Here is a 27,871-nt window from a genome sequence, read left to right on the forward strand (position 1 = left end):
GCTGGCTACACAGTTCCCGTTCTCTTGATGTGCCACAACGTATAAAAACCAACGTCCTAACCTAACCGGACACGTGTGAACCCCAACACCTCCCACCTAACCCAACCTTTTGATTCGCGGAAAACGTGGATATTTGGAAGCTGCTACTTTTCAGAGCAGTTTGTAATTTGCACGTTGGGACCATAGCGTGCAAAATGAAACGTATTAGTGGAGTGGCCGGGTTGCACAAGCGGATTCCTCACTGAGCAGTTCAAAGCAATGTGTACTGGATGCAATTGTTAAAGATCAAAACCTTATTTCACTGGTATATCTTACCACATTTAACAATATTAATCTTACAAAACTAAGGTAGAAGTAGAGCAACGCTGCCAGAAGCTGGGAAAACAAAACATAAAACCATTAATATAATTAATACTACAATACTGTATATGGTTGTATAGTGAGAGGAAACTGGCAGCTCCAGTATTGTCGTTGGTTGCTGTTTCGCACAGTCCTCCACTGCTACGGCCTTGAACATCAAAGGTACTGTGTGTGTGTGTGTGTGTGTGTGTGTGTGTGTGTGTGTGTGTGTGTGTGTGTGTGTGTGTGTGTGTGTGTGTGTGTGTGTGTGTGTGTGTGTGTGTGTGTACTCACCTAATTGTACTCACCTAATTGTGCTTGCGGGGGTTGAGCTCTGGCTCTTTGGTCCCGCCTCTCAACCGTCAATCAACTGGTGTACAGATTCCTGAGCCTATTGTGCTCTATCATATCTACATTTGAAACTGTGTATGGAGTCAGCCTCCACCACATCACTTCCTAGTGCATTCCATTTACTAACTACTCTGACACTGAAAATGTTCTTTATAATGTCTCTGTGGCTCATTTGGGTACTCAGCTTCCACCTGTGTCACCTTGTGCGTGTACCACCCGTGTTAAATAATCCATCCTTGTCCACCCTGTCAATTCTCCTGGAAATTTTGCATGTGATGATCATGTCTCCCCGAACTCTTCTGTCTTCCAGCGACGTGAGGTACAGTTCACGCAGCCTTTCCTCGTAACTCATGCCTCTTAGTTCTGGGACTAGCCTAATGGCATACCTCTGAACTTTTCCCAGCTTCGTCTGTGCGAGCGTGCGTGCGTGCAAGCATCAGTACACGAAGACTAAACAAAATAAACAAGAGCTGACCTGGATGGGGGGAGCATTAGACTCTGAGAAAAACCACGTTCCTGGAGCTCGCAGTGTTAAAAAGTTTATGCTGACTATTACTGCCCCCAGAAGAAAAGAAGAGGTTGAAATATATTGTGCAGACACTGCCTCTGTTGCCAGTGTCTGTTGCAACGGCTTCATTTACAATATTACCCTTACCAGTGTCTGTTTCAACGGCTTCATTTACAATATTACCCTTACCAGTGTCCGTTTCAACGGCTTCATTTATAATATTACCCTTATTATCATCCTTATATTTACCAATCATTATCAGTACCATTATCATTATCATTATTTAATTCAGCATTTGCTCGAGGCATGAAAGGAAGCATTCGCCCCCGGCCCCCATGCGAAGATTTCACTTAATTAAATGGTCAGAATGCTTTTGTTGAAGCAACGCAAAAACTGATTTAAATTAATGGTGAGACACAGGAGTGTAGAGAAGGGGTAGTACCAGAGAGGGGGTGAGGGGCCCATCATGACCGAGGGCTGCTCCACCTCTCTCACCCGGTATTAACCAAGACCAATGGTACTACAGGCCGACGCCTTTGTCACCTCTGGTTTATAGTGATCTAAATGTATTGTCTCTAGTTTATCCAACATGGCGCCCGTCTCCCTGACATGGTGCCGTGTTTCCCAACATGGCACCCGTGTTTCCCAACATGGCGGCCGTGCTTCCCAACATGGTGGCGGCCGTGTTTCCCAACATGGCGGCCGTGTCCCCCAATAAGGCGTATTAACTCTGGCAAGACCACTCAACCCGCGTATTTCGAAGGTAAGAGGTTATCGCCAGCGCCCACCGGCGGACATTTGAAGGCAGTTGCCACTGCCGCTATAAACCACCGCCAGCTTACGAGGTCCCGGCTCGTTTAAGTGCAGCGCCGACAATATATAACACCAGCGACTTATATTTACGATATTGTTTGTTATATAAGTCTCTTCCCAGGACGCGGGGGCAACAGCAGAGTCACGGCCATCCTGGGTTATGAATGTGGCAGTGTGGGGCTGGCCGCCATCTTTACCAGCGGACACCCCTAGTACAGGGAGCGGGGGTGTACTGCCTTTTAGCGGGAACACAGAATGTCTTCTACTGGGGGGAAGGGTCTTACACTACTGGCGGAGTGTCTTACACTACTGGCGGGGTGTCTTATACTGGCGGGGTGTCTTACACTACTGGCGGGGTGTCTTACACTACTGGGGGAGTGTCTTACACTACTGGCGGGGTGTCTTACACTACTGGCGGGGTGTCTTACACTACTGGCGGGGTGTCTTATACTGGCGGGGTGTCTTACACTACTGGCGGGGTGTCTTATACTGGCGGGATGTCTTACACTACTGGCGGGGTGTCTTACACTACTGGCGGGGTGTCTTACACTACTGGGGGAGTGTCTTACACTACTGGGGGAGTGTCTTACACTACTGGGGGAGTGTCTTACACTACTGGGGGAGTGTCTTACACTACTGGTGGAGTGTCTTACACTACTGGGGGAAGTGTCTTACAGTACTGGGGGGAAGTGTCTTACACTACGGGCGGAGTGTCTTACACTACTGGCGGAGTGTCTTACACTACTGGGGCGGAGTGTCTTACACTACTGGCGGGGTGTCTTACACTACTGGCGGGGTGTCTTACACTACTGGGGGAGTGTCTTACACTACTGGGGGAGTGTCTTACACTACTGGGGGAGTGTCTTACACTACTGGGGGGAGTGTCTTACACTACTGGGGGAGTGTCTTACACTACTGGGGGAAGTGTCTTACACTACTGGGGGGAAGTGTCTTACACTACTGGGAAAGCCTTACACTAATGATGCAATATAATAGCTTAAAGTGGTTTCGGACTGACAGAGGGAGCAGGTTACAGAGGGGACACAGCAGTTGAAACACAAGCTTTTGTAGTGGGGGATTTAAGCCACTCGGCAACAGATTGGGTGAATCTTAACACCACAAATCAAAGGAGAGCAATTTCCTGACCTAATACAGACAACTTTCTCACTCAGCATGTGACAGAGTCCACCCCGAGCTAACAGCATTCTAGATCTTATGCTAAATGGGGGGTCTTCTTCTTTTGAAGAAGACCCCCCTATTTTGATAGATCTTTTGCAATCTACTCATACAAAAGACTTTCAGAAGATTTGGTGTAAATGGACTCCTCTAAAACATTTTTTAACGACTGACACAGAACTTGCAAAAACATGCAATAAGTGACGAAACGATGATTAGAACAAACACGGCAAAATGTAGTCCTAAATGGAGATGAAGTTGACTCAAAATGTTGGGAGTGGTGTACCACAGGGTGACGCCTCATACTTACTGTAAATATATAGCTCTTGTAATAGCACTTTCTCTGTAACTAGCTGACATTGTAACTATAAGGTGTGAAGGATAGATGAAATTGTTTACGTAATAATCTAAGATGAGGTCTGATAAACACCTTTTGTGCCCTCTGTAATGCTTTTGCGCTACCGCTCACAGGATGAGTATGGGGTGCACAATAAACTAGCCGCCTTCGGTGGCAACAATCAAAAAAACTCTAATAATCTCCACCAACTGACTCACAGTTCGTGTTGGAGAATATGTTGTTGTTGTTGATGCTGCACTTCCAAGAGACACACACACGAACACAATGACGTGTTCTCAAGCAGCAATGACAATAGACCAATAGTTCGTGACAGGATGAACAACCCAGCGGGTTTTCTTCCCATTGGGGAGTGTTGTACATGCTGCTATGGCGGTGTGTCCACTCACAGGATGAGTGGCGCTGCCCAATAAACTCGCCCCTCGGGGCAAAAATTTAAAATTTAGAAATTTAATAGGTCACATATCGACACTAACTCATACAGTGAAGGATGACAGTGCAGCAACGCGCATGTCAACATAAACAGTCACCAACAACAACAACAGTTTACCAACGTTAAGTTAACATTGCCAGGCTTTCCACGTTAATACATGACACCTTAAATTGTAAACCATTTAGAACCTTTCAATTTTTTTAATTTATTTTTCTGGTCGCTTTTTTAATTTTTCTCAGGTTTTAGGCCTTATGCCAAAAACGGGTTAGGTTATTCAATAACCTATGTTCCCCCAGGACACGATTTGCTAATATATTTACATGGAGGTTTCCAATTACACGGGGTTCCAAGTAGTTACAGACCATTATATGCAAACTAGGCTATATATGAAAGTCTATGGCGTTATAAACACGGATTGTCGCAGGTCTGGTAATAAGTGCTTGTCTAATTCACTTTAAACGTTTTTACTATACCAATACTGTATGGTACAGTATTACAGTATCTCCTGTATACCGGACGAGATATACAGTATCTCCTGATAAGCTGTTTCATATCTTAATCACTCGATTACAGAAGCACTTAACCGCATTAGAGGTGCAGAGGGCCGAGCAGTAAAGGACTGGCTACATAAAAGTCTCTTCCCTTCCAGTTCTTATAACAAAAGTTCAAGAAATGTGTAAATATTTCGTTCAAAATGATCCTGTAGCAGACATCCATCAGTCTCTGGAGACTAAGGAGTTGTGCTCTGGTTATCGGTCTGGAGTAGCCTCTCCAGGACGCAATGCCTGGGTAGGTTGATACGAGGATCTACTAGGAGTAGAGATTTTTAAATCGTATTTGAATGAAATTATAGATTTATAAATTAATCTGTAATTTATAAAGCTGTATAAATTATACAGCTTCTCCCAAGATGAGTAAATTATTCAGCTTCTCCCAAGATGAGTAAATTAAACAGCTTTTCCCAAGATAAGTAAATTATTCAGCTTCTCCCAAGATGAGTAAATAATACAGCTTCTCCCAAGATGAGTAAATTATACAGCTTCTCCCAAGATGAGTAAATTATACAGCTTCTCCCAAGATGAGTAAATTATACAGCTTCTCCCAAGATGAGTAAATTATACAGCTTCTCCCAAGATGAGTAAATTATACAGCTTCTCCCAAGATGAGTAAATTATTCAGCTTTTCCCAAGATGAGTAAATTATACAGCTTCTCCCAAGATACAATGAATAAATTATGCATCTTGCAAGATTTCCATAGAACAAATATACAGCTTCTCCCCCCCCCCCCCCCAAAAAAAAAAAATATCAAGTGACTGCATATCGGAAAGATTTAATCAAATACGATCTTTTTCTCCTTAATTAATCATTTTTTTTGTCCTTTATGTATCCAATTTTTTGTAATAATAATAATTTGGAGGACGGTGGAGAGAGGCCTTGGAGAGGCCTACGTCGTGAACAACGCACTCCCAGGGACAACGTCAGTTGAACGACGATTCAAGATGGAACCAACGCCTTAACTTAGGCATTGTGGCCCAACGGGTTCCGGCCCTTACACAGCGAAACACATAAAGGTATGTTTACCTGTGGCAGGTACTGTGGCCAGTACTGGGTTGTTGTTGTTGTTGTTTCAGATTTAGCTACTCAGAACGAAGTGTCCATGTAGCACGGGCTATGGTGAGCCCGTAGCACAGTACTGGCCACAGTCAGCCGAGCTTTTCATGTAGTTATGCCTCAAGGTATAAGTCTAGCCTACCTGCTCCTAACTACCTGATCTTACCTGCTTATATTGGGCCGCCTCGAGGCTTGGCCGCTTGTGTCTACAGTATACACGTGGGGGACAGTTATAACAAGGACCCACCAAACACACACCGTAACCACATCGTTAATTTGAGTTACGTTAGCAGTGAGTTACGTTAACGCGTCAAATACGCCGTGTGTGTGTGTGATGGGGGAAGGGGGGGGGGGGGGTGAGTTAGGTTTCTAGATAAGTCTAGCTGCCACGTGGCTAGGAAGTGGAATAGAGGAGGGTGTACTTACCGTCCGAGGTGTCTGCTCTGACCAGCGTCTGGCTGCTTCCTGAAGACTGCTGCCTGGCGTGGTGGGTGTGGTGGACGTGGTTGTGGTGGCCGTGGTTGTGGTGGGCGTGGTTGTGTTGTTGCTGGGCGTAGTGCCGTTGTTCGGGTGGTGTGGGCGAGGGGTGGGCGGCCTGCGGGTGGCTGTCGTGGCCCGGGTAGTGCTGCGGGGGCATGGGTGGGCGTGGGAGGGGCGGGGCCCGCTGGTGCGGGTCCTCGTGGTTGTGGTACTGGGCCCCCACCGCGGGCCCCCACTGCACGCCCCACTGACTCATCTCCTCGTCCGTTTGGTTCTGCTCGTCCTTGGTGTTCTTCCTGCGGTCCTTCCTCAGGCTGCCGGCCTCCCTGCGGCCTCCTCCTCCTCCTCCTGCCTCATACCGCTCCTCCTTCCCGTCCTGCTGGCTGCTGCTGCTGTCTGCTCCGGTGGTCAAGCCTACCTGCTGAGTGCTGTTGCTGCTGCGCCTGCTGCTGCCGCTGCTGGCGCCCTCCGGCACCTGCAGGGAGGAAGAGGTCTTGCCGCTGCTGGCCAGCTGCAGGTCGCTGGCTATGGAGAGCTCCGTCTGGCTGCTTTTGCTGGTGACAGCCGGTCTGCTGGCGTAAGATCCGGCCCGCTTGTCGTAGGTGTCCGCACCTGAGAGGTTGTTCTTGCCCTCGTCGTTGTTGTGGCCGCTGTACGGCGACTGGTTGTTGCGACCGTCCGTCGCCGCGTAGCTGGAGAGCGCAGTCGTTCTGGCGCTGCCGCCGTACTTGCCGGTGTTGGTGAGGATGCCCTTGGTGACGGTGGGTCTGTTGTGGTTGGCCTCGGGCGGCGGGTACGACCGCCGGTTGTTGTACAGCTCGCTGGAGGTGAAGTAACCCTTGTTATTGCTGCGTTTCAAGCTGTTCTGCCCCCGCGTCGTGTACTCCGACGACCTGCCGCTGTAGCCGTTGCTCAGCACGCAGTTGTCGAAGCTCCTGGGCTCCCGGTCGTCGTAGTCGTCGGCAGCGGGCGGGTAGCCCCGTAGGCTCCTGTAGTTAGAGGCTGGAGAGCCGTAGTCTCCTCTACTGGAGGCGGAGTAGCCTCTACCCTGCTGTGTCGCCCTGCCGTTGACGGCGCGCTTCTCGACGCTTCTATAGAGGGCGTCGACGGGGGCGTTGCGCGCCTGGTGGTGCTGGCGGGAGTAGTCGCGTCGCTTGAGGGAGTCCCTGGAGTAGGGTGCTGCAGCTGCTGCTGCTGCTGTAGGGGCGTGGGCGGGTCTGTGGCTCTCCCCCAGGGACGCGCGGTGGCCCCCTGCCGTGGCGCTGTGGACACTGCGGCCGGGCGAGGCGGCGGGCGCCAGGCTGTGTGTACTGGACCACTTCCCTGTGGAGAGGCGGGGGGCGCTGGGGGGGCTGAAGCCGTACACCTTCTCCTCGCCCCCCCGGTCGTCCCTCAGGTCGTCCCCGGCGTCGTCGCCTCCGTCGTGGTAGACGCCGACGCCCGCCACGTCGCTGACGCTGTAGATGCCGCCGCGCACGTGTCCTGGGTCCTCATATATGCCCCAGTCCGTGCGCATCCTGATGCTCTTGTAGGAGCCCGTCTCCCTGCCACCATAGGCTCTCCTCGGTTCCTCTGGGCTGTATCTATCCGCGCCTCGCATCCACACACCCTCTCAGGGCCGCACACACCTGCTGGGGGCCCACACACACCTGTTGGGGCCCACACACCTGATGGGGGGTCCACAAACGCCTGCTGGAGCCGACACACGCCTGCTGGGGCCGACACACCTGCTGGGGCCGACACACCTGCTGGGGGCCCACACACCTGCTGGGTCCCACACACCTACTGGGGCCTACACACACGCCTGCTGTGGCCCACACACCTACTGGGGCCCACACACGCCTGCGGTGGTTCACACACCTGCTGGGGCCCACACACACACCTGCTGGGGCCCACACACGCCTGCTGTGGTTCACACACCTGCTGGGGTCCACACACACCTGCTGGGGCCCACACTCACCACCTGTTCACCCACAGGAGGCTTCCAGCTTCAGGCCGTCACCACACATGCCCCCAGGAGTGATGGCAGCCCTTCACTCTCCTGGAAAAGAAAAACGAAGTCATTATAGTCGCTGTCTATACTGTGTGTACAGAAGCCCAGGGGGCCAGATTCACGAAGCAGTTACGCAAGTACTTACGAACGTGTACATCTTTCCTCAATCTTTGACGGCTTTGTTTACATTTATTAAACGGTATACAAGCATGAAAACTTCCCAACCAACTGTTGTTATTGTTATAAACAGCCTCCTGGTGCTTCGGATTTTATTAACTGTTTAATAATTGTAAACAAAGCCGTCAAAGATTGAGGAAAGATGCACACGTTCGTAAGTACTTGCGTAACTGCTTCGTGAATCTGGCCCCTGATTACGGGCTATTCATGCCCGTGCCACCTCTTGGGTGGCTTAATCTTCATCAATCATCAGGAGCCCAGCCTCTTGAAATGTCAGTACTTACACCAACAATTTGGTGGAACGTGCAAAAAAATAACTGTTGGATGCCCCCCCCCAAAAAAAAAAAAAAAGTTCACCTCTTTTGTAATGTTGAATTTTGTGGAGAACACGAAAAAAAAGCAAAACTTAATCATTCCTAGGTCTAGTATAGCACATATATATAATATATTAGGCCTAAGATAGCATATATCAGGCCTAAGATAGCATATATCAGGCCTAAGATAGCATATATCAGGCCTAAGATAACATATATTAAGCCTAGGTTCTTTAGCCACTTTTTCCATTTTCTATAATGTCATTTTGGCTAATTGAATTAGGTCAAAACGTGAACATTTTACAACACTCCATTTGTGTACGTTTTCTGTAGCCATCAATGAGTACGAGCACTACCATTACTGGAGGACAGACTCGCATAAACACCATGAACCCCCACCACCACCACCACAACCACCACCACCACCACCACCACCACAACCACCACAACCACCACCACCACCACCACCACCACCACCACCGGTTAAAAATATCTTACCGTAACATGAACAAATCCACAAGGGGCGTCACGAGGATTCGAACCTGCGTCCGAAAGCATCCCAGACGCTGCCTTACCGTAACATGTCTATATGAAGGATCGAGAAGACAATAATATACTCTTAAGTCAACCCCGTTTTCTCAAAACTAATAGCTCGCGTATTGTTTTGTTTACGTTCTCGCAATTAACGTTACTAATGGAATATATTAAGAAAATTAACGAAATAGCCACGTTTTCTATGCCAAGGATTTGGTGGGTTAGGTTGATTGCTAGCGTTCGTACGTGTTAAAAGGTTGGATTAATGCAGCATAGGACAATTAACCCGCGTGTTAACTAACCCGCGAGTCTACCCGGACCCGTCCACCGCCAATGTGTCCTTACCCGCTACGCTTACTTCAATCAAGACGGCAAAGTAACCTTAAAAGTCCCTTCATACTGGATTACATAAACATTGTTGCGATACGTGAGACAACTCAAGTTAGCTGAGACTGACGTCCAGCTGGGATACTAGAGCTAGGCAGGTTCAATCCCAGCAACGGTAATATTAGGCATAAATGTGTCTCTCGCTGGGCTCCCAGGAGTAAATCACAGCTCAAAACGGCTCCCAGGAGTAAATCACAGCTCAAAACGGCTACCCAGGAGTAAATCACAGCTCAAAATGGCTCCCAGGAGTAAATCACAGCTCAAAACGGCTCCCAGGAGTAAATCCCAGCTCAAAACGGCTACCCAGGAGTAAATCACAGCTCAAAATGGCTCCCAGGAGTAAATCAAAGCTCAAACCGGCTCCCAGGAGTAAATCACAGCTCAAAACGGCTCCCAGGAGTAAATCACAGCTCAAAACGGCTCCCAGGAGTAAATCACAGCTCAAAACGGCTCCCAGGAGTAAATCACAGCTCAAAACGGCTCCCAGGAGTAAATCACAGCTCAAAACGGCTACCCAGGAGTAAATCACAGCTCAAAACGGCTCCCAGGAGTAAATCACAGCTCAAAACGGCTCCCAGGAGTAAATCACAGCTCAAAACGGCTACCCAGGAGTAAATCACAGCTCAAAACGGCTCCCAGGAGTAAATTACAGCTCAAAACGGCTACCCAGGAGTAAATCACAGCTCAAAATGGCTCCCAGGAGTAAATCACAGCTCAAAACGGCTCCCAGGAGTAAATCACAGCTCAAAACGGCTACCCAGGAGTAAATCACAGCTCAAAATGGCTCCCAGGAGTAAATCACAGCTCAAAACAGCTCCCAGGATTAAATCAAAGCTCAAAACGGCTCCCAGGAGTAAATCACAGCTCAAAACGGCTCCCAGGAGTAAATCACAGCTCAAAACGAATCTCCTCCATGAAACTATCCCTGAATTCAACTTCAAAATGCTCTGATCTAAATTCTAAACGCGGCAGTAACTATTATTATTATTCTTAGATGTAAAGAACAAAATATAAAAGAATTAAACAATTTTAGAAAGCGTTAAAATAGCCTATTTCAATTATTTTGCCATATTATCTTCGATATTATGTATTAAAGCAATATTTTGACATATTATCTTCGATATTATGTATTAAAGCAATATTTTGACATATTATCTTCGATATTATATATTAAAGCAATATTTTGACATATTATCTTCGATATTATGTATTAAAGCAATATTTTGACATATTATCTTCGATATTATATATTAAAGCAATATTTTGACATATTATCTTCGATATTATATATATTAAAGCAATATTTTGACATATTATCTTCGATATTATATATTAAAGCAATATTTTGACATATTATCTTCGATATTATGTATTAAAGCAATATTTTGACATATTATCTTCGATATTATATATTTAAGCAATATTTTGCCATATTATCTTCGATATTATGTATTAAAGCAATATTTTACCATATTATCTTCGATATTATGTATTAAAGCAATATTTTGCCATATTCGATATTATATATTAAAGCAATATTTTGCCATATTATCTTCGATATTATGTATTAAAGCAATATTTTGCCATATTATCTTCGATATTATATATTAAAGCAATATTTTGCCATATTATCTTCGATATTATGTATTAAAGCAATATTTTGCCATATTCGATATTATATATTAAAGCAATATTTTGCCATATTATCTTCTGTATATTCTTTAACTTTTTTAAGCTATGCAGTATATGCTTCTATTATTATTAGTATTGTGTTTTATTAACTGTAAATTTAGGCTATAGTGGTCGCGTGAACCACAGTTCGACTCCCGGGGAGAGCGAGGCGTCTGGGCCCCCTACACCCGATACATCTGTTCACTTTAGCGGTAAATAGGTATAATATCCGGAACATTAAGTAGTCTATATTAGGGGTTGTATTTTGGGAACGTCAAATGTTGAACGGACGCCCCATTTTTATGGAGGGGGGGGGGGGGGGAGACGTCAAATGTTTTTTTATCACTATTTGTAGTGACTATTTTATAATGTTTGTTCAATAATAATAATAATAATAATGAGAAAATCCGTAGGAGCCGTGATGAGGGTTCGAACCCATGCGGGGTGTGTTCTCAATGCAAGTCTTAGGTTCGAGCCCTCATCACGGCTCCTACGGATTTTTTCATTGGTACATCACGTTAGTGTGATTACTCCCTGTGTAATAATAATAATAATAATAATAATAATAATAATAATAATAATAATAATAATAATAATAAATTAGTCACAATCTCTCCCTCTTACTTTCATACGGTGACGAGGCACTTAGTATTTAGTAAAGAAGAAGATGATTGAGAAGAGTCCCGTCTGGTCTCCTTAATCACAGGAGCAGCGGGGAGGAGGAGGAGGAGGAGTCTGGCAGCACCAGCGGCCTTCATTAATGTGTACGTATTCATGCGAATTCTCCTTTCAGGAAAATACCGTCTTCCTAATTAAAACACAAATGGCTTCATTTCCAATCCACATTTTTAATGTCCAAGGGTTTTTTATACTGACGTTCACATTGAAAACTGCCGGCAATAATATTTTTCACGGCCAGAGTTTTCCAGATAAAGGGATCACATATCGCACAGACTACCTACAATAATATTGGAGACCTTTGAAGGGAAACGCTCAACAAACATGCCAAATCTACATCATCTGCTGCAACGAAAAATCAAATATATTTCACGATGTAAACGAACAATATTTGTGTTGAATTCTGAGTACGTCAACCCACTTGGTCTGGTCGGGGGGGGGGGGGGGGGAGGGAGGGGGAAGGGACCTCGTTTCTTACAAGGTCGGCGTTCGATCCCCTATAATCCAAGCGGTTGGGTATTGTCTTTGTATTTCAGCTCCTTGGCGTCATACCCACTTGCAAGTGATGCTAGCCTAGCGCTCTATAGTAACAATTCCCGCCAAACACACACACTGAAAATACGACGTTGGTACAACGTTCGAACAAGTTTTAACACCTAACCAGTTGTAACAACCAATATAGCAAGTTGTAACAACGTTCTAATACGAAATAAACACGTTCAACCAAGATGTAACAACTTTATTACAAGCGATGAGTCACAATAACGTGGCTAAAGTATGTTGACCAGACTACACACTAGAAGGTGAAGGGACGACGACGTTTCGGTCCGTCCTGGACCATTCTCAAGTCGATTGACTTGAGAATAGTCCAGGAGGGACCGAAACGTCGTCCCCTGGAAACAGAAACCGAAACTGTCTCTATTTTCTGCTTGTTACAACTTGTAATAAAGTTGTTACATCTTGCCTTAACGTGTTTATGACGCATTAGAACGTTGTTACAACTTGCTACATTGGTTGTTATAACTGGTTAGGAAGTGTTAAAACTTGTTCGAACGTTTTACCAACGTCGTAGTTTCGGTATGTGTTTAGCGGGTCGTCCCTTCACCTTCTAGTGTGGTCTGGCCAACAACTTTATTACAAGTTGTAACAAGCGGAAAATAGAGAGAGTTTCGGTTTGTGTGTCCAGGGTTCCGACCAGGACGTCAGGACATGCAACCATCATCTTATCTTGAGGTTATCTTGAGATGATTTCGGGGCCTTTTAGTGTCCCCGCGGCCCGGTCCTCGACCAGGCCTCCACCCCCAGGAAGCAGCCCGTGACAGCTGACTAACACCCAGGTACCTATTTTACTGCTAGGTAACAGAGGCATAGGGTGAAAGAAACTCTGCCCATTGTTTCTCGCCGGCGCCTGGGATCGAACCCAGGACCACAGGATCACAAGTCCAGCGTGCTGTCCGCTCGGCCGACCGGCTCCCTAATCATGGGGGAACATTGCTTGAAGGTCATCACTGAACTTGTTGAACAACACCTCCTAAGAAGGCGTAAGAAGTCTACGAAAGTCCGATGGATGACAGGGGCGATATAAGGAGTATAAAGAACAAAACAAGACCTCTGGAAGATATATCAGTCCACCATGAACCACAAAGATTGTGAAATATACAGAAGGACATTAAATTCAGCTACTCCGGAAATCAGATCAGCCAAAAGGACTATGAAAGAAAAGTTGCTCAAAACGTTAAGAAATCTCTAAAGAATATGTGTGCTTACATAATGAGTAAAACCAAGACAAAAGACTCAGTAGGATCCTTAACAAATGAAACCAACCCAGTTATAATAATAATAATTATAATAATAATAATAAATAAATTTTTATTCAGGTAAGGTACATACATACAAGGTAAGATACAAAACTTGATGGATTTATAGATAAAGCTAGAACATACAATGTCTAAAGCCACTTTTACGCAAAGCGTTTCGGGCAGCGAAACATTATAAACAGCGATAAACACTATAACAGCGATAAACACTATAACAGCGATAAACACAAAAACAGCGATAAAAGGCAGTCAACACACTGAAGGAATACCTGACATCAGTGTTCACACTAGAGAGATCAGACCCCAATTCCCTCACAAATGTTTGAACCAGGGGAATGAAAGGGTAAAAGGGAATGAATTAAGTCATATTCCCATAACATTGGAAACAATCGGGAAGAGTATTGACAAAGTAAAGGATTCTTGAACCACAGGTGAGTATGGAATTCAATTCAGTTATAAAGGAACAGGATGATGAACTGCGTCTCCCACTGAAACTCCTATTCAGAAGATCTCTGGACCAAGGGCTACTTCCCCTAGATTGGAAAATGCAAACAATGTCGTCTCATCTTCCAACAAAAAAGTCCAGAAAGAGTTCAATAGTGAACTACAGTCCAATCAGCCTGACCTTCGCATATCTACAACTTCATGGAGCCACCCTTAATCTTAAAATAGCGTCGCTATTCGCTCGTATGCGCGCTATGGCCAAAAAATGGAAGTAATTTGAAATGAAATCGGCTCACGAAAATGACATACTGTCCCGTTTTCTGTTTGAGTCCTCCGGCTTACTCGGTTAGGTTAGGAGAGGAAACTTTCAATTAACGGTTTTCATGACGTTTTTAAACCTTAGGAGAACTTCCTGCCCTCCTAACATAAACGCTTGGAACCGCCTACCCGCCGAAGCCGTAAATGCCGAAACATCACGATTCTCAGGGAAAATGAGGAGACTTCTGACAATCTGCCGGCTTCCTACCATTGTCGTGGCCGCTAAATAAATAGCGGCCTTCAGGTATGTCTGAATTTCCTAAGTACATGTTCAACGTTCACATAATGTGAAAGAATGTCGATCAAAACTTTCACGTAATGTGAGAGAATGTCTCAATGTTCACGTAATATGAGAGAATGTCTCAATGTTCGCGTAATGTGAGAGAATGTCTCAATGTTCGCGTAATGTGAGAGAATGTCTCAATGTTCGCGTAATGTGAGAGAATGTCTCAATGTTCGCGTAATGTGAGAGAATGTCTCAATGTTCGCGTAATGTGAGAGAATGTCTCAATGTTCGCGTAATGTGAGAGAATGTCTCAATGTTCGCGTAATGTGAGAGAATGTCTCAATGTTCGCGTAATGTGAGAGAATGTCTCAATGTTCACGTAATGTGAGAGAATGTCTCAATGTTCACGTAATGTGAGAGAATGTCTCACTGTTCGCGTAATGTGAGAGAATGTCTCAATGTTCGCGTAATGTGAGAGAATGTCTCAATGTTCACGTAATGTGAGAGAATGTCTCAATGTTCGCGTAATGTGAGAGAATGTCTCAATGTTCGCGTAATGTGAGAGAATGTCTCAATGTTCGCGTAATGTGAGAGAATGTCTCAATGTTCGCGTAATGTGAGAGAATGTCTCAATGTTCGCGTAATGTGAGAGAATGTCTCAATGTTCGCGTAATGTGAGAGAATGTCTCAATGTTCGCGTAATGTGAGAGAATGTCTCAATGTTCACGTAATGTGAGAGAATGTCTCAATGTTCGCGTAATGTGAGAGAATGTCTCAATGTTCGCGTAATGTGAGAGAATGTCTCAATGTTCACGTAATGTGAGAGAATGTCTCAATGTTCGCGTAATGTGAGAGAATGTCTCAATGTTCGCGTAATGTGAGAGAATGTCTCAATGTTCACGTAATGTGAGAGAATGTCTCAATGTTCGCGTAATGTGAGAGAATGTCTCAATGTTCGCGTAATGTGAGAGAATGTCTCAATGTTCGCGTAATGTGAGAGAATGTCTCAATGTTCGCGTAATGTGAGAGAATGTCTCAATGTTCGCGTAATGTGAGAGAATGTCTCAATGTTCACGTAATGTGAGAGAATGTCTCAATGTTCGCGTAATGTGAGAGAATGTCTCAATGTTCGCGTAATGTGAGAGAATGTCTCAATGTTCACGTAATGTGAGAGAATGTCTCAATGTTCGCGTAATGTGAGAGAATGTCTCAATGTTCGCGTAATGTGAGAGAATGTCTCAATGTTCACGTAATGTGAGAGAATGTCTCAATGTTCGCGTAATGTGAGAGAATGTCTCAATGTTCGCGTAATGTGAGAGAATGTCTCAATGTTCGCGTAATGTGAGAGAATGTCTCAATGTTCACGTAATGTGAGAGAATGTCTCAATGTTCACGTAATGTGAGAGAATGGAAGGGGGTGGAGACCCAGGGTAGGAGACGACAGGTTGACGGAGCCAGGGGGTCCAACTGGTGACATCTCCTCCGCCTGAGTAAAGCCTCCGGCCAGCCTTCGTGAACCTCTAGGCTTTGTTCGGCTTAGCCTTCCCCACAGGTCTGTTCTTCTCTACCTTCTCTTTCCCCTCACTACCCACATTTTGGCTGTTGTACAAATGAATTAAATTGAATCAAGTATTTCTTTGTAAATCAACAAAATATTGGTTGCCGGTGGCAGCACTGTCACAAGCAAGACTTGGTTACTGGTTCTTAATTTGGTACCCGAGCACTTGGACGGTCGGGGATTGAACGCCGACCTGCATGAAGCGAGACCATCGCTCTACCGTCCACCCCTAAGTGGCTAATACGAGTGGTGTGGCGGTCAGCAATTCATTATCAGACTGCCCAGTAACGTAGTTATCAGGTAGTTTGCATTACGTGTATGTCGTAAGAGAGGTTTGCCCCTGTTCACTCAGCAGTAATTGGGGAACCTGGTTCTTAACCGATTGGCGGGTGGTATTCCAGAGGGGAGGGGGGCGGGGGAGACATGTAGGGTAAGGCTCACCATGAGCTATTGGAAGGGAAAAGCTCTCAGCCTGCTAGCAAGAGTCACAAGGCGCCGCCTATTTCTGTACCCAACTGTGTAACACGAAGAGAAAATCCTAATAATTCTCAACCCACACATATAACATGTCTAACACTAAGAAGGTTAGGTTAGGTCGTGGTTTTCTATTCAGCTTTTCAGGTAAACTCAAATATTCACAATATATTTGACACTACTGTTTAAAACGGCGTCAGGATCATTCGTGTGGGTTGTGGACCACAAGCAATGTGTGGTCCACAACCCACACATTGGTTGTGGACCACACATTGGTCCACAACCAATGGGGTTATAGGATCAGACAGAGAAGGCCAGCGATCCCAACGTCACGAAAATGATGTACTAAATTTGCCCGAGCTCACCCTAATTAGGACTCTATGAATAGAAAATGGGACATCAGGTCAATTTCTGCCACCAACTATGGTATACAGTACATCATATTTTTTTGTCGTTGGGGAGTATTTATACACCAAAATGCTATGTACTATTCGAGAGGAGAGGTTGGCCCACGCTATTGCACGTGGACTCTTTATGTTAATATCCTAAAAAAAATAATAGCTCATTTTCTAAGAATAAGAGAGAAAAAGACAAAAGTACAAAATACTGCAAGAATATGCCCTCGATATCGTCTGTGACAGACACCGACGGCCAAGTATACTTTATGTTCAGGCATATTGGACGTGAACGTGGTATACGCTGCTCTCTGCACACTAATTATATTTGACTGAGAGCTACCTATATTGCTGCCTGCATTACAGGGGGGGGGGGACATCTCCTCATCCCTAATTGATGGGATGAGTTGGAAAGTGAGTGCGTGACTTCGGCCAAGTGACGTCATGACATCGGCCAAGTGATGTCATGACATCGGCCAAGCGACGTCATGACATCGGCCAAGTGATGTCATGACATCGGCCAAGCGACGTCATAACATCGGCCAAGTGACGTCATTTTGCCAACAGTCATTCCCAGTTATTAATTCTTAAATAAGAATTTAGTGTGAAGGGCGGTATTTACATCGCAATCTGTTGACACATGTTCAGAGCCTTGAAAAGCTGGACAGCTATACAGCTGGATACATCAGCTGTACACATATATGTGTCCACCACCCTGTTACATATATGTTCCATCCAGCTACACATATATGTGTCCACCACCCTGTTACATACAAATATGTTCCATCCAGCTACACATATATGTGTCACACCACCCATTTACACACACGTGTCCCCACCCTGGTACACATAGTCACAATAACGGGACTGAAAACAAAGACTCACACGGAATAATCTGAAAATAAAGGCAGTCAGGAGGTTTGGGTCCGGCCTGGACCACTATCACGGCTCAATAACAGTCCACCACCACCACCAAGGACCGAAACGTTGCTCCCCATCTGCCTGGGGTCTTGTGGGTCTTATGGTCTCCAGATGCCTGGGTCCCGCCAAACACACACCGAAACTACGACGTTGGGACAACGTTCGAACAAGTTTTAACACCTCCTAACAAGTTGTAACAACGTTCTAATACGTCATAAACACGTTAAGCCAAGATGTAACAACTTTATTACAAGTTCTAACAAGCGGAAAATAGAGATAGTTTCTGGTTGTGTTTCCAGGGGGTCTTATGGTTGACTTCCTTTAATGCTTTTTTCTGTAAATGAGACGTAAATTCCCCAACAGTTTTTAAAATACGATGCCTATCGGAAATATGACTTGGGCGATATTTTTTAGCGGAATCCAAGGTGATTGCACATATTTGGAGTATTAAATTGCGAATTTTTATACAGAAAATATGCAAATTAGTGAAACTGGTAATTTGCCATATTTGCCAAAATCCCCCAGCAGTTTTTAAAATACGATGCCTATCAAAAAATATGATTTTTGAGCGTTATTCTTTAGAGGAATGCAGTGTAATTGCACATATTTTGAGTTTTAAATTACGACTTTGTATATCGAAAATATGCAAATTAGTTAAAACGGCGATTTGTCATACTTTTTCCCAACTCCAAATTACTTTGGTAATTGTATGCCAAGCATTTCCTGAACACAAATATGAGCAGCATTTTCTAAATCTAATTTGTGATACGCTCTTAACTAAGCGTTGGTAGACGAAAGCATATTATTTATTATATATTTACTGAGAGTTAACAAATACTTCAGAGGACTGTATATGAGAGAGAGAGAGAGAGAGAGAGAGAGAGAGAGAGAGAGAGAGAGAGAGAGAGAGAGAGAGAGAGAGAGAGAGAGAGAGAGAGAGAGAGAGAGTGAGAGAGAGAGAGAGAGAAGGCCCAAGGAATAAAGAGAAAGGTATAAAGAAAGTGGGAGAGAGAGCACACAGGTGGTGTCCCCAGGGTAGCCAGCTGGACCAGGAAGCACCAGGGGGAGGGGGGGAGGCGGACAGTGTTCACGCCTCACGGGGGGGGCGGGGGGGGGGGGGGTTGGCGGACAGTGTTCACGGACCCAAGTTCATCCTCAAATTTTGCTGTGCGTCAAACAACGTCAACACAGTACGTCAAGAGGCAAGAATGTAACGCCTGGAGAGTACACCCATGACTCACCATGGGGAACGTCCTGGTAAGATCAGCCTGTGACCTCAGATTCAGCTAGAGTTAATTGAAATATTTTCTGGCTCCTCCCTCCCTAGTCAGCTTGTTCCTGTTTATGAATAATCCTGAAGGTCTTGACGAACAACTTAATGGTACATCTTGATTGCTTTTTTGCACATCATGGGAAGCTGACACCCTGATGCGCTGACCAACTATTTAGGTGTGCAAAGCACTTTTTCCAGAGTAGGCTGAATCAGCTGGGAACAGAACCACACCAGACTTTCCCACAACAGTGTAAAACGCCCCTCCCCCCCTTCCTCCTGATTCACTTGTATATATACCCGCTGTATGATAGTTAGGAGAGGGAGAGAGTGCCGGACACCAGGGTCCAGAGTGGGTCTGTGAGGAACATCACACAGCCAGGGAGAGACAGAGTGAATCCACCGAAAGGAGAGACAGAGGTCTTAAGGTAAAGTGTGATCTCTGAGGGTTTTGTTCCATGTCTAAATTTCTTAACTATTGGCCAGTGTTAGAGTAGGATTTATAGTGGTGAATAGCATATTTGTTCTCAATAAACTCATGTTAAGCTTCCCGTCTGTGTCAATTGTTGAATCCTCTTATCCTCTGGATATATAATGGGCTGACAACCGTCCCATAATTAATGACAGTTAAAGAAAGAAAGGACTCTCCAAGTCAAGCAATGTTTCTTGCCTCGTTGTTTGATATAGTTAATAGACAAGACAGATGGTGGCAGCGTAGTTAATCCTGTGTAGCATTTCCTTGGAAGTGTACCTTTGGTTCCAGTTACTCAGGATATATATCAGTGTAACCATTAGTGGTACTGTATGGTGGTGTTACAAATGAGTAGTAATGTTACATTTATAGTGGTGTTACAAGAACAGTACAGATATCTTCAACTGTTACAAAAGTACAGATGAAGATATCTGCACTTTTGATACAGATATCTTCCTCTCACTCTTAACGTTAAAAATGAGACGAATTTGTACTCTGGTACGTTTTAATCAGAACATGCAAGTTACATGTCAATATCTGAATTGTGAGTATTAGGAACATTCGATGAAACTCTAGGGACTCGGCGGCCACCATTTCATTTCCAACCGACTGCATGGGGGGTTGTTATAAGAGCCTGACTTCCCCTTGAAGGGAGGCACTGGGACCAACCCAGAACCACCGATGACAGTCCTCCCACGCTCGTGGTGTCCCGTCTACCCAGCACTCTTTGTCATATAACAACAATGTGTGTGTGTGTGTGTGTGTGTGTGTGTGTGTGTGTGTGTGTGTGCGTGTGTGTGTGTGTGTGTGTGTGTGTGTGTGTGTGTTGGGGACAGGTCACGCCATCTGTGTGAAGACCGTGAACGCGGCCCCGCCCTGCCATGGCGGCGGCGGCAGTGGCCCTTACCTCCGGCAAGATTGATGGCGTAATCGTGCCTTTAGATCCTGTCGTCATACGCGGGACACTGCCGGGCGGGCCGCTCTACTCGGGCTTGTGTGTGTGTGTGTGTGTGTGTGTGTGTGTGTGTGTGTGTGTGTGTGTGTGTGTGTGTGTGTGTGTGTGTGTGTGTGTGTCTCTCTCTCTCTCCCTCCCCCAAGCACTTGGGCTGGAAGGTAGAGCGACGGTCTCATTTCATGCGGGTCGCCGTTCAATTCCCGACCGTGCAAGTAGTTGGGCGCCATTCCTTTCCCCCCTCGTCCCATCCCAAATCCGTATTCTGATCCTTTCCGAGTGGTATATAGTCGTAATGGCTTAGTGTTTCTCCTGATTCATCTTACCTGCCGTGTTTATGACTGTACGTAGGTCACTGAACTGCTGGTTTGAGATACGACCCGCATTCTCTCTAACAACCAAGATATATTTCCTAAAGTGTAGGCAATAACACTTCTAAATGTTATTCTTCAGCTTCATTTTGCCCTAGTTAGCCTAGAAGTTAAATTATGCAGTGTAGTTATGTCAACGCTATAGACTGGGCAGGAATTCACCTGAACGCGCACACAGACAGACGACAAAGTTGATCCCAGAAAGTAGGAACCTTTTTTATTGAAGACATAACAAAACTTAATTAACATTCTCTATAAATAAGTGACGTAAGGGGTGACTGGATTAGAGTATATGTATAACAAAGTGGCAATAAATAAGCCTTTGAATACATACATACATACACACAAACCCTCATATACTGATGTGGTGTGGTGATGTGGTGGAGGCAGACTCCATACACAGTTTCAAATGTAGATTTGATAAGAACCCAGTAAGCTCCAAAGACCAAAGAGCCAAAGCTCAACCCCCGCAAGCACAACTAAGATAAGTACCTGGCCTGAGTAAATGTAATTTTATAATCCACTATAATGTCTTCCCTCGGGGGGGCCGATTATACTCCCCTGAGGCCCGATTATCCCCCGTTACCTGGAGACTTAGCTTCTTACGATTTCCAGAGTTCTGTATTGGTGTAATCGTCGTTCACAAAAATTTGGCGGATTCGTTCAAGTTGGTGGTGCAAGAGCTGCCAAGAGGAACATGTACGTGTTGCACGACCTACGTATGCACTGATGACGCGCCTCTTATACCTGTCTGTGCATTCACTCTTACCGTTCGTACATATTCCTGCATCAGTTGGTTTACAATACACATCTGTGAGGAATCTACCCGAGTTACCGTCAAGGAGAACATCGAGGAATGGAATCCTGCCTCTCACACTCTTCTCAACATTGAATCTCCAGTCTGAGGCTTCTTGAAGCTTGCCACGACGCCTCTCCAAAGTGGTGTCGTCAACACAGACGAATATGTTGTCGACATGTCTGTAGTACATACCAGGGTTCAGCCCTTCCCTCTGCATGATGGACGACTCAGTATGAGACATGAATGTCTGGCCGAACAGGACCCCACAATGGGGTCATTGTGACCCCACAATGGGGACCCCATCGCCACATCATCAACCTGCAGGTAGAGTTTACCCTCTGGGCACAGGCAAGGAGCTTCAGTGGTGCTGCCTTCAGCATATCCGGGGGCCAGATTCACGAAGCATTTACGCAAGTACTTACGAACGTGTACATCTTATCCTCAATCTTTGACGGCTTTGGTTACATTTATTAAACAGTTTACAAGCATGAAAACTTGCCAATCAACTGTTGTTATTGTTATAAACAGCCTACTGGTGCTTCGGAGTTCATTAACTGTTTAATAATTGTAAACAAAGCCGCCAAAGATTGAGAAAAGATGTACAGGTTCGTAAGTGCTTGCGTAAGTGCTTTCGTGAATCTGGCTCCGGGAAGATAGTTCGAGGTAACTTGAGTAGAGGGAGGTGCTCTTATTGATACACTTAGTCCAATATTACCTTCCGTTATCTTGAGATGATTTCGAGGCTTAGCGTCCCCGCGGCCCGGTCCTCGACCTGGCCACCTTTTTGTTACACACCCTCCAGGAAGCAGCCCGTAGCAGCTGACTAACTCCCAGGTACCTATTTACTGCTAGGTAACAGGGGCATCAGGGTGAAAGAAAGATTTTTGCCCACTTGTCTCCGCCTCCACCGGGGATCGAACCCGGAACCTCAAGACTACGAATCCGAAGCGCTGTCCACTCAGCTGTCAGCTTCCCTCATTATGAGAAATAACATCTCCGCCGCCTCTGACAAACTAAGGTTTACTAATGTAGTGTATCAGTACAAATGCAATACTGTAGACTGTGCATTTCAAAATATATGCTACATTGGGCACATCTTGAGGTTATCTTGAGGTAATTTCGGGGCTTTTAGTGTCCCCGCGGCCCGGTCCTCGACCAGGCCTCCACCCCCAGGAAGCAGCCCGTGACAGGTGACTAACACCCAGGTACCTATTTTACTGCTAGGTAACAGGGGCATAGGGTGAAAGAAACTCTGCCCCATTGTTTCTCGCCGGCGCCCGGGATCGAACCCGGGACCACAGGATCACAAGTCCAGTGTGCTGTCTGCTCGGCCGACCGGCTCCCCATACCACGAATACAATGAATAGACGTCCTACACTTCATTTGTAAGAATGAGGTGTTAAGCAACATCACTCACTACAACATCCTGAATCGCCGGACATAGTGAAAGACCACAGTAATCACCCGCCCCGACGATCATTGGAGGCCTCGTAGCGTGAGCCTGTGTTCAGTCGGGAGCTGACACCAGGAATCAACATCCACATGCACACAGAAATCACAATAGCGTGATGCGTCAAATGATCAAATCCACAAGGGCCGTGACGAGGATTCGAACCTAGGTTCTCGGACGTAGGTTCGAATCCACGTCACGGCCCTTGTGGATTTGTAACATCCGGAAGAATTCGACGTCAAGCATACAGCTGGTCGATGGTCCTCCATTTACCCAGAGGCATCCATCACCTCGCCCTATCCTTCGGCGCTTCTTAAGATTAAGGAAGCAAGGTGAATCCACGCTTATAAATGTCTTCTATGCTTCTGCATGTAAGCCCCAGCTACAGCCCCGCTCCTGTGCCAGGTAAGTCCACTACGGGCTCACCATTCCCCGTGCTACTTGCCCCGCTCCTGTGCCAGGTAAGTCCACTACGGGCTCACCATTCCCCGTGCTACTTGCCCCGCTCCTGTGCCAGGTAAGTCCACTACGGGCTCACCATAGCCCGTGTTACTTGCCCCGCTCCTGTGCCAGGTAAGTCCACTACGGGCTCACCATAGCCCGTGCTACTTGCCCCGCTCCTGTGCCAGGTAAGTCCACTACGGGCTCACCATAGCCCGTGTTACTTGCCCCGCTCCTGTGCCAGGTAAGTCCACTACGGGCTCACCATAGCCCGTGCTACTTGCCCCGCTCCTGTGCCAGGTAAGTCCACTACGGGCTCACCATAGCCCGTGCTACTTGCCCCGCTCCTGTGCCAGGTAAGTCCACTACGGGCTCACCATACCCCGTGTTACTTGCCCCGCTCCTGTGCCAGGTAAGTCCACTACGGGCTCACCATAGCCCGTGCTACTTGCCCCGCTCCTGTGCCAGGTAAGTCCACTACGGGCTCACCATAGCCCGTGCTACTTGCCCCGCTCCTGTGCCAGGTAAGTCCACTACGGGCTCACCATACCCCGTGTTACTTGCCCCGCTCCTGTGCCAGGTAAGTCCACTACGGGCTCACCATACCCCGTGTTACTTGCCCCGCTCCTGTGCCAGGTAAGTCCACTACGGGCTCACCATACCCCGTGCTACTTGCAACTTTTGGTTCCGAGTAGTTGAATCTAAAACAACAACATTTAAGTTCAATATACCAGTTTCGTCTGTGCATAGGTAGCGTCGGCTACCATCCTCTTTTGTCCGGTCGTGTTGGTCGAGTGGTTAAGGTGTCCTATACGCCAGATGAAGAGTGTTCCTGGTTGTATTGGTTCGAGTCACTTCTGGGGTGTGAGTTTTCAGTTGCATTTATGCCTGGAGACCGTTCAGGCTTGTTCACACACACACACACACACACACACACATATATATATATATATATATATATATATATATATATATATATATATATATATATGTCGTACTTAATAGCCAGAACTCACTTATTGGCCTACTATGCATGGCCCGATTTGCCTAATAAGCCAAGTTTTCATGAATTAATGTTTTTTCGACTACCTAACCTACCTAACCTAACCTAACCTAACTTTTTCCGCTTCCTAACCCAACCTAACCTATAAAGATAGGTTAGGTTAGGTTAGGTAGGGTTGGTTAGGTTCGGTCATATATCTACGTTAATTTTAACTGTAATAAAAAAAAATTGACCTCATACATAATGAAATGGTTAGCTTTATCATTTCATAAGAAAAAAAATAGAGAAAATATATTAATTCAGGAAAACTTGGCTTATTAGGCAAATCGGGCGTTGCATAGTAGGCTGAGAATTGCGTTCTGGCTACTAGGTACGACATATATATATATATATATATATATATAAATACAAGGCCTCCACACACATTATACACGATCACCCATCCAATTACTACCCATGAGTCCTACCTGCGCTGAACCTAACAAGAGTAACTTGAACAAACTCCCCCTAGGCCTATACAACACTGTAATATTAATAAACCATAGTGTTATATAAGAAAAGAAAAGAGTTGGGCTTAGTTTGCAATCTTGCCTCAAGTTTGTGCAGAAAATTGTGGAGGAGCCGGTGGTGTGATGGGTCGGGCAGGGCGGCGTGTCCGTGGCCTAGTGGGCCACGCTCATACCACCCCTCCACACGCCCACCCAAGGCCCACTCCGCCACGGATCCCCCCCAACATTCCGGTACAGTTGGCGGATTTTTGGTGGAGTTTGGTGCGTGTGTGAGAGTGAAGAGGAGGGCCGGATGGCTCTCTGTGAGGAAGAGTGATGAGTTACAGATGAGGAAAGGTTAGGAGCGAGCAATGTTAAAGCTGAGGGCGGGGTCGCTGTTTGAGGAGAGCGGCTCAAGGAGGAGGAGGGAGACCGCCCTTCCTTTCTTGTATCTTATATTGTTCTGTGAGACGTGAGGAGGGATAAGACTCTACCCCGGCCGTCATACCGTCAACTCTACCCTGCCCGTCATACCGTCAACTCTACCCTGCCCGTCATACCGTCAACTCTACCCTGCCCGTCATACCGTCAACTCTACCCTGCCCGTCATACCGTCAACTCTACCCTGCCCGTCATACCGTCAACTCTACCCTGCCCGTCATACCGTCAACTCTACCCTGCCCGTCATACCGTCAACTCTACTCCGCCCCCGTCATACCGTCAACTCTACCCTGCCCGTCATACCGTCAACTCTACCCTGCCCGTCATACCGTCAACTCTACTCCGCCCCCGTCATACCGTCAACTCTACCCTGCCCGTCATACCGTCAACTCTACCCTGCCCGTCATACCGTCAACTCTACTCCGCCCCCGTCATACCGTCAACTCTACCCTGCCCGTCATACCGTCAACTAGGCCTATATAATAACATAGGCCTATATACTAACATATTTGAATAAAGACACGGCCATGTGGCCAAGGCGCCCTCACAAGGAACACGATAAAGCAGAACTTCGGCAGCGGAGGCCTATATATATATATATATATATATATATATATATATATATATATATATATATATATATATATATGTATATATATATAGGCCTATATAGATAACCTGACCACAACAACTCTTCCCACAGTTGCAAAGTTTAAAGAAAATAAAAACCCGTAGATGATACAGCGAGCGTTAGCTGGGCTGGACCCCACTCACTAAACCATAAATAAATAAATAAATAAATAAATAAATAAATAAATAATTTATTTAGGTAAAAGTACATACATTCAATATGAGTTACGCACAGAATGTTTGAATTCTAGATAGAGCTATAGTACATACATTAATACGCCATTAATACGTATAAATAATACGACTTAAAGCCATTAATACGCACAAACGTCTCTACGCACTCCTTAATGTCCCCTTCTCAACTGCAGGAAGAACCAGGCAACTCTTATGCCTTCACACCTTCTTCTGAGACCATTTCCTCCCAGCTTCTTCAGCAAAATGTATAGTTCGCAGCTGCTGAATTATTTCTGTAATTTCACCAACAAATATTATTTTCTTGGATGAGATTAGGAAGAAAGAGAGGTACCCACTGGTGATTCAGGTGTGTCATTGGTCTCCAGTAGGAGAGAGGTGCATGGCTTGCTCTCTCACACACACACACACACACACACACACACACACACACCAAGTACAGGGTGTGGGATGCACAATCCATACCCCAATCCATGGGGTATGGATTGGAGGGTAATGACCTCCACCAGGTGTGATGCTGGAGATCATCACCTGGTGTGATGCTCGAGATCATCACACCGGGTGTGATGCTGGAGATCATCACACCTGGTGTGATGATGGAGATCATCACACCTGGTGTGATGCTGGAGATCATCACACCAGGTGTGATGATGGAGATCATCACCAGGTGTGATGCTGGAGATCATCACCAGGTGTGATGGTGGAGATCATCACCAGGTGTGATGCTGGAGATCATCACACCAGGTGTGATGCTGGAGATCATCACACCAAGTGTGATGCTGGAGATCATCACACCTGGTGTGATGCTGGAGATCATCACACCAGGTGTGATGCTGGAGATCATCACACCTGGTGTGATGCTGGAGATCATCACACCTGGTGTGATGCTGGAGATCATCACACCTGGTGTGATGCTGGAGATCATCACCAGGTGTGATGCTGGAGATCATCACACCAGGTGTGATGCTGGAGATCATCACACCAGGTGTGATGCTGGAGATCATCACACCAGGTGTGGGCATCATCCCTTCCATCCCTCAAGGACTCTTGCAGATATTGATCAAAGATCAGCCTCACTCTTTATCGCCAACTCTTGCTTCCACCACACTGGCAAAAAACAACAAAGAGGAGGAGACACAGGTGGGGAAAGAGGTAGGGTAAGAGGTGGGGTAAGAGGTAGGGAAAGAGGTGGGGTAAGAGGTGGGGTAAGAGGTAGGGAAAGAGGTGGGGTAAGAGGTGTAGTAAGAGGTGGGGTAAGAGGTGGGGGTAAGACGTGGGGAAAGAGGTGGAGTAAGAGGTGTAGTAAGAGGTGGGGTAAGAGGTGTAGTAAGAGGTGGGGTAAGAGGTGGGGTAAGAGGTGGGGTAAGAGGTGAGGTAAGAGGTGAGGAA

The 27,871-nt window shown here is 46.0% G+C and overlaps 2 protein-coding genes across 5 annotated transcripts in view; both read right to left on the reverse strand.

Annotated features, from left to right (window-relative positions):
* M6 (neuronal membrane glycoprotein M6) overlaps positions 1–27,871 on the reverse strand; it is a 311,681-nt gene that overhangs the window by 199,212 nt on the left and 84,598 nt on the right. For all 4 annotated transcript variants that reach the window (XM_069301405.1, XM_069301404.1, XM_045761573.2 and 1 more), the window contains one exon: positions 6,013–8,107. In XM_069301405.1, the coding sequence (XP_069157506.1) occupies positions 6,013–7,666 (1,654 nt within the window). In that variant the 5' untranslated portion in view covers positions 7,667–8,107. The remainder of the gene's footprint in view (positions 1–6,012; positions 8,108–27,871) is intronic.
* LOC138350417 (mucin-2-like) overlaps positions 27,168–27,871 on the reverse strand; it is a 3,010-nt gene continuing 2,306 nt past the window's right edge. The window contains exon 3 of the mRNA XM_069301052.1: positions 27,168–27,421. Coding sequence (XP_069157153.1) covers positions 27,168–27,421 — 254 coding nt within the window. The remainder of the gene's footprint in view (positions 27,422–27,871) is intronic.

This window comes from Procambarus clarkii, chromosome 45, assembly GCF_040958095.1.
Source record: "Procambarus clarkii isolate CNS0578487 chromosome 45, FALCON_Pclarkii_2.0, whole genome shotgun sequence".
Lineage (NCBI taxonomy): Eukaryota > Metazoa > Arthropoda > Malacostraca > Decapoda > Cambaridae > Procambarus > Procambarus clarkii.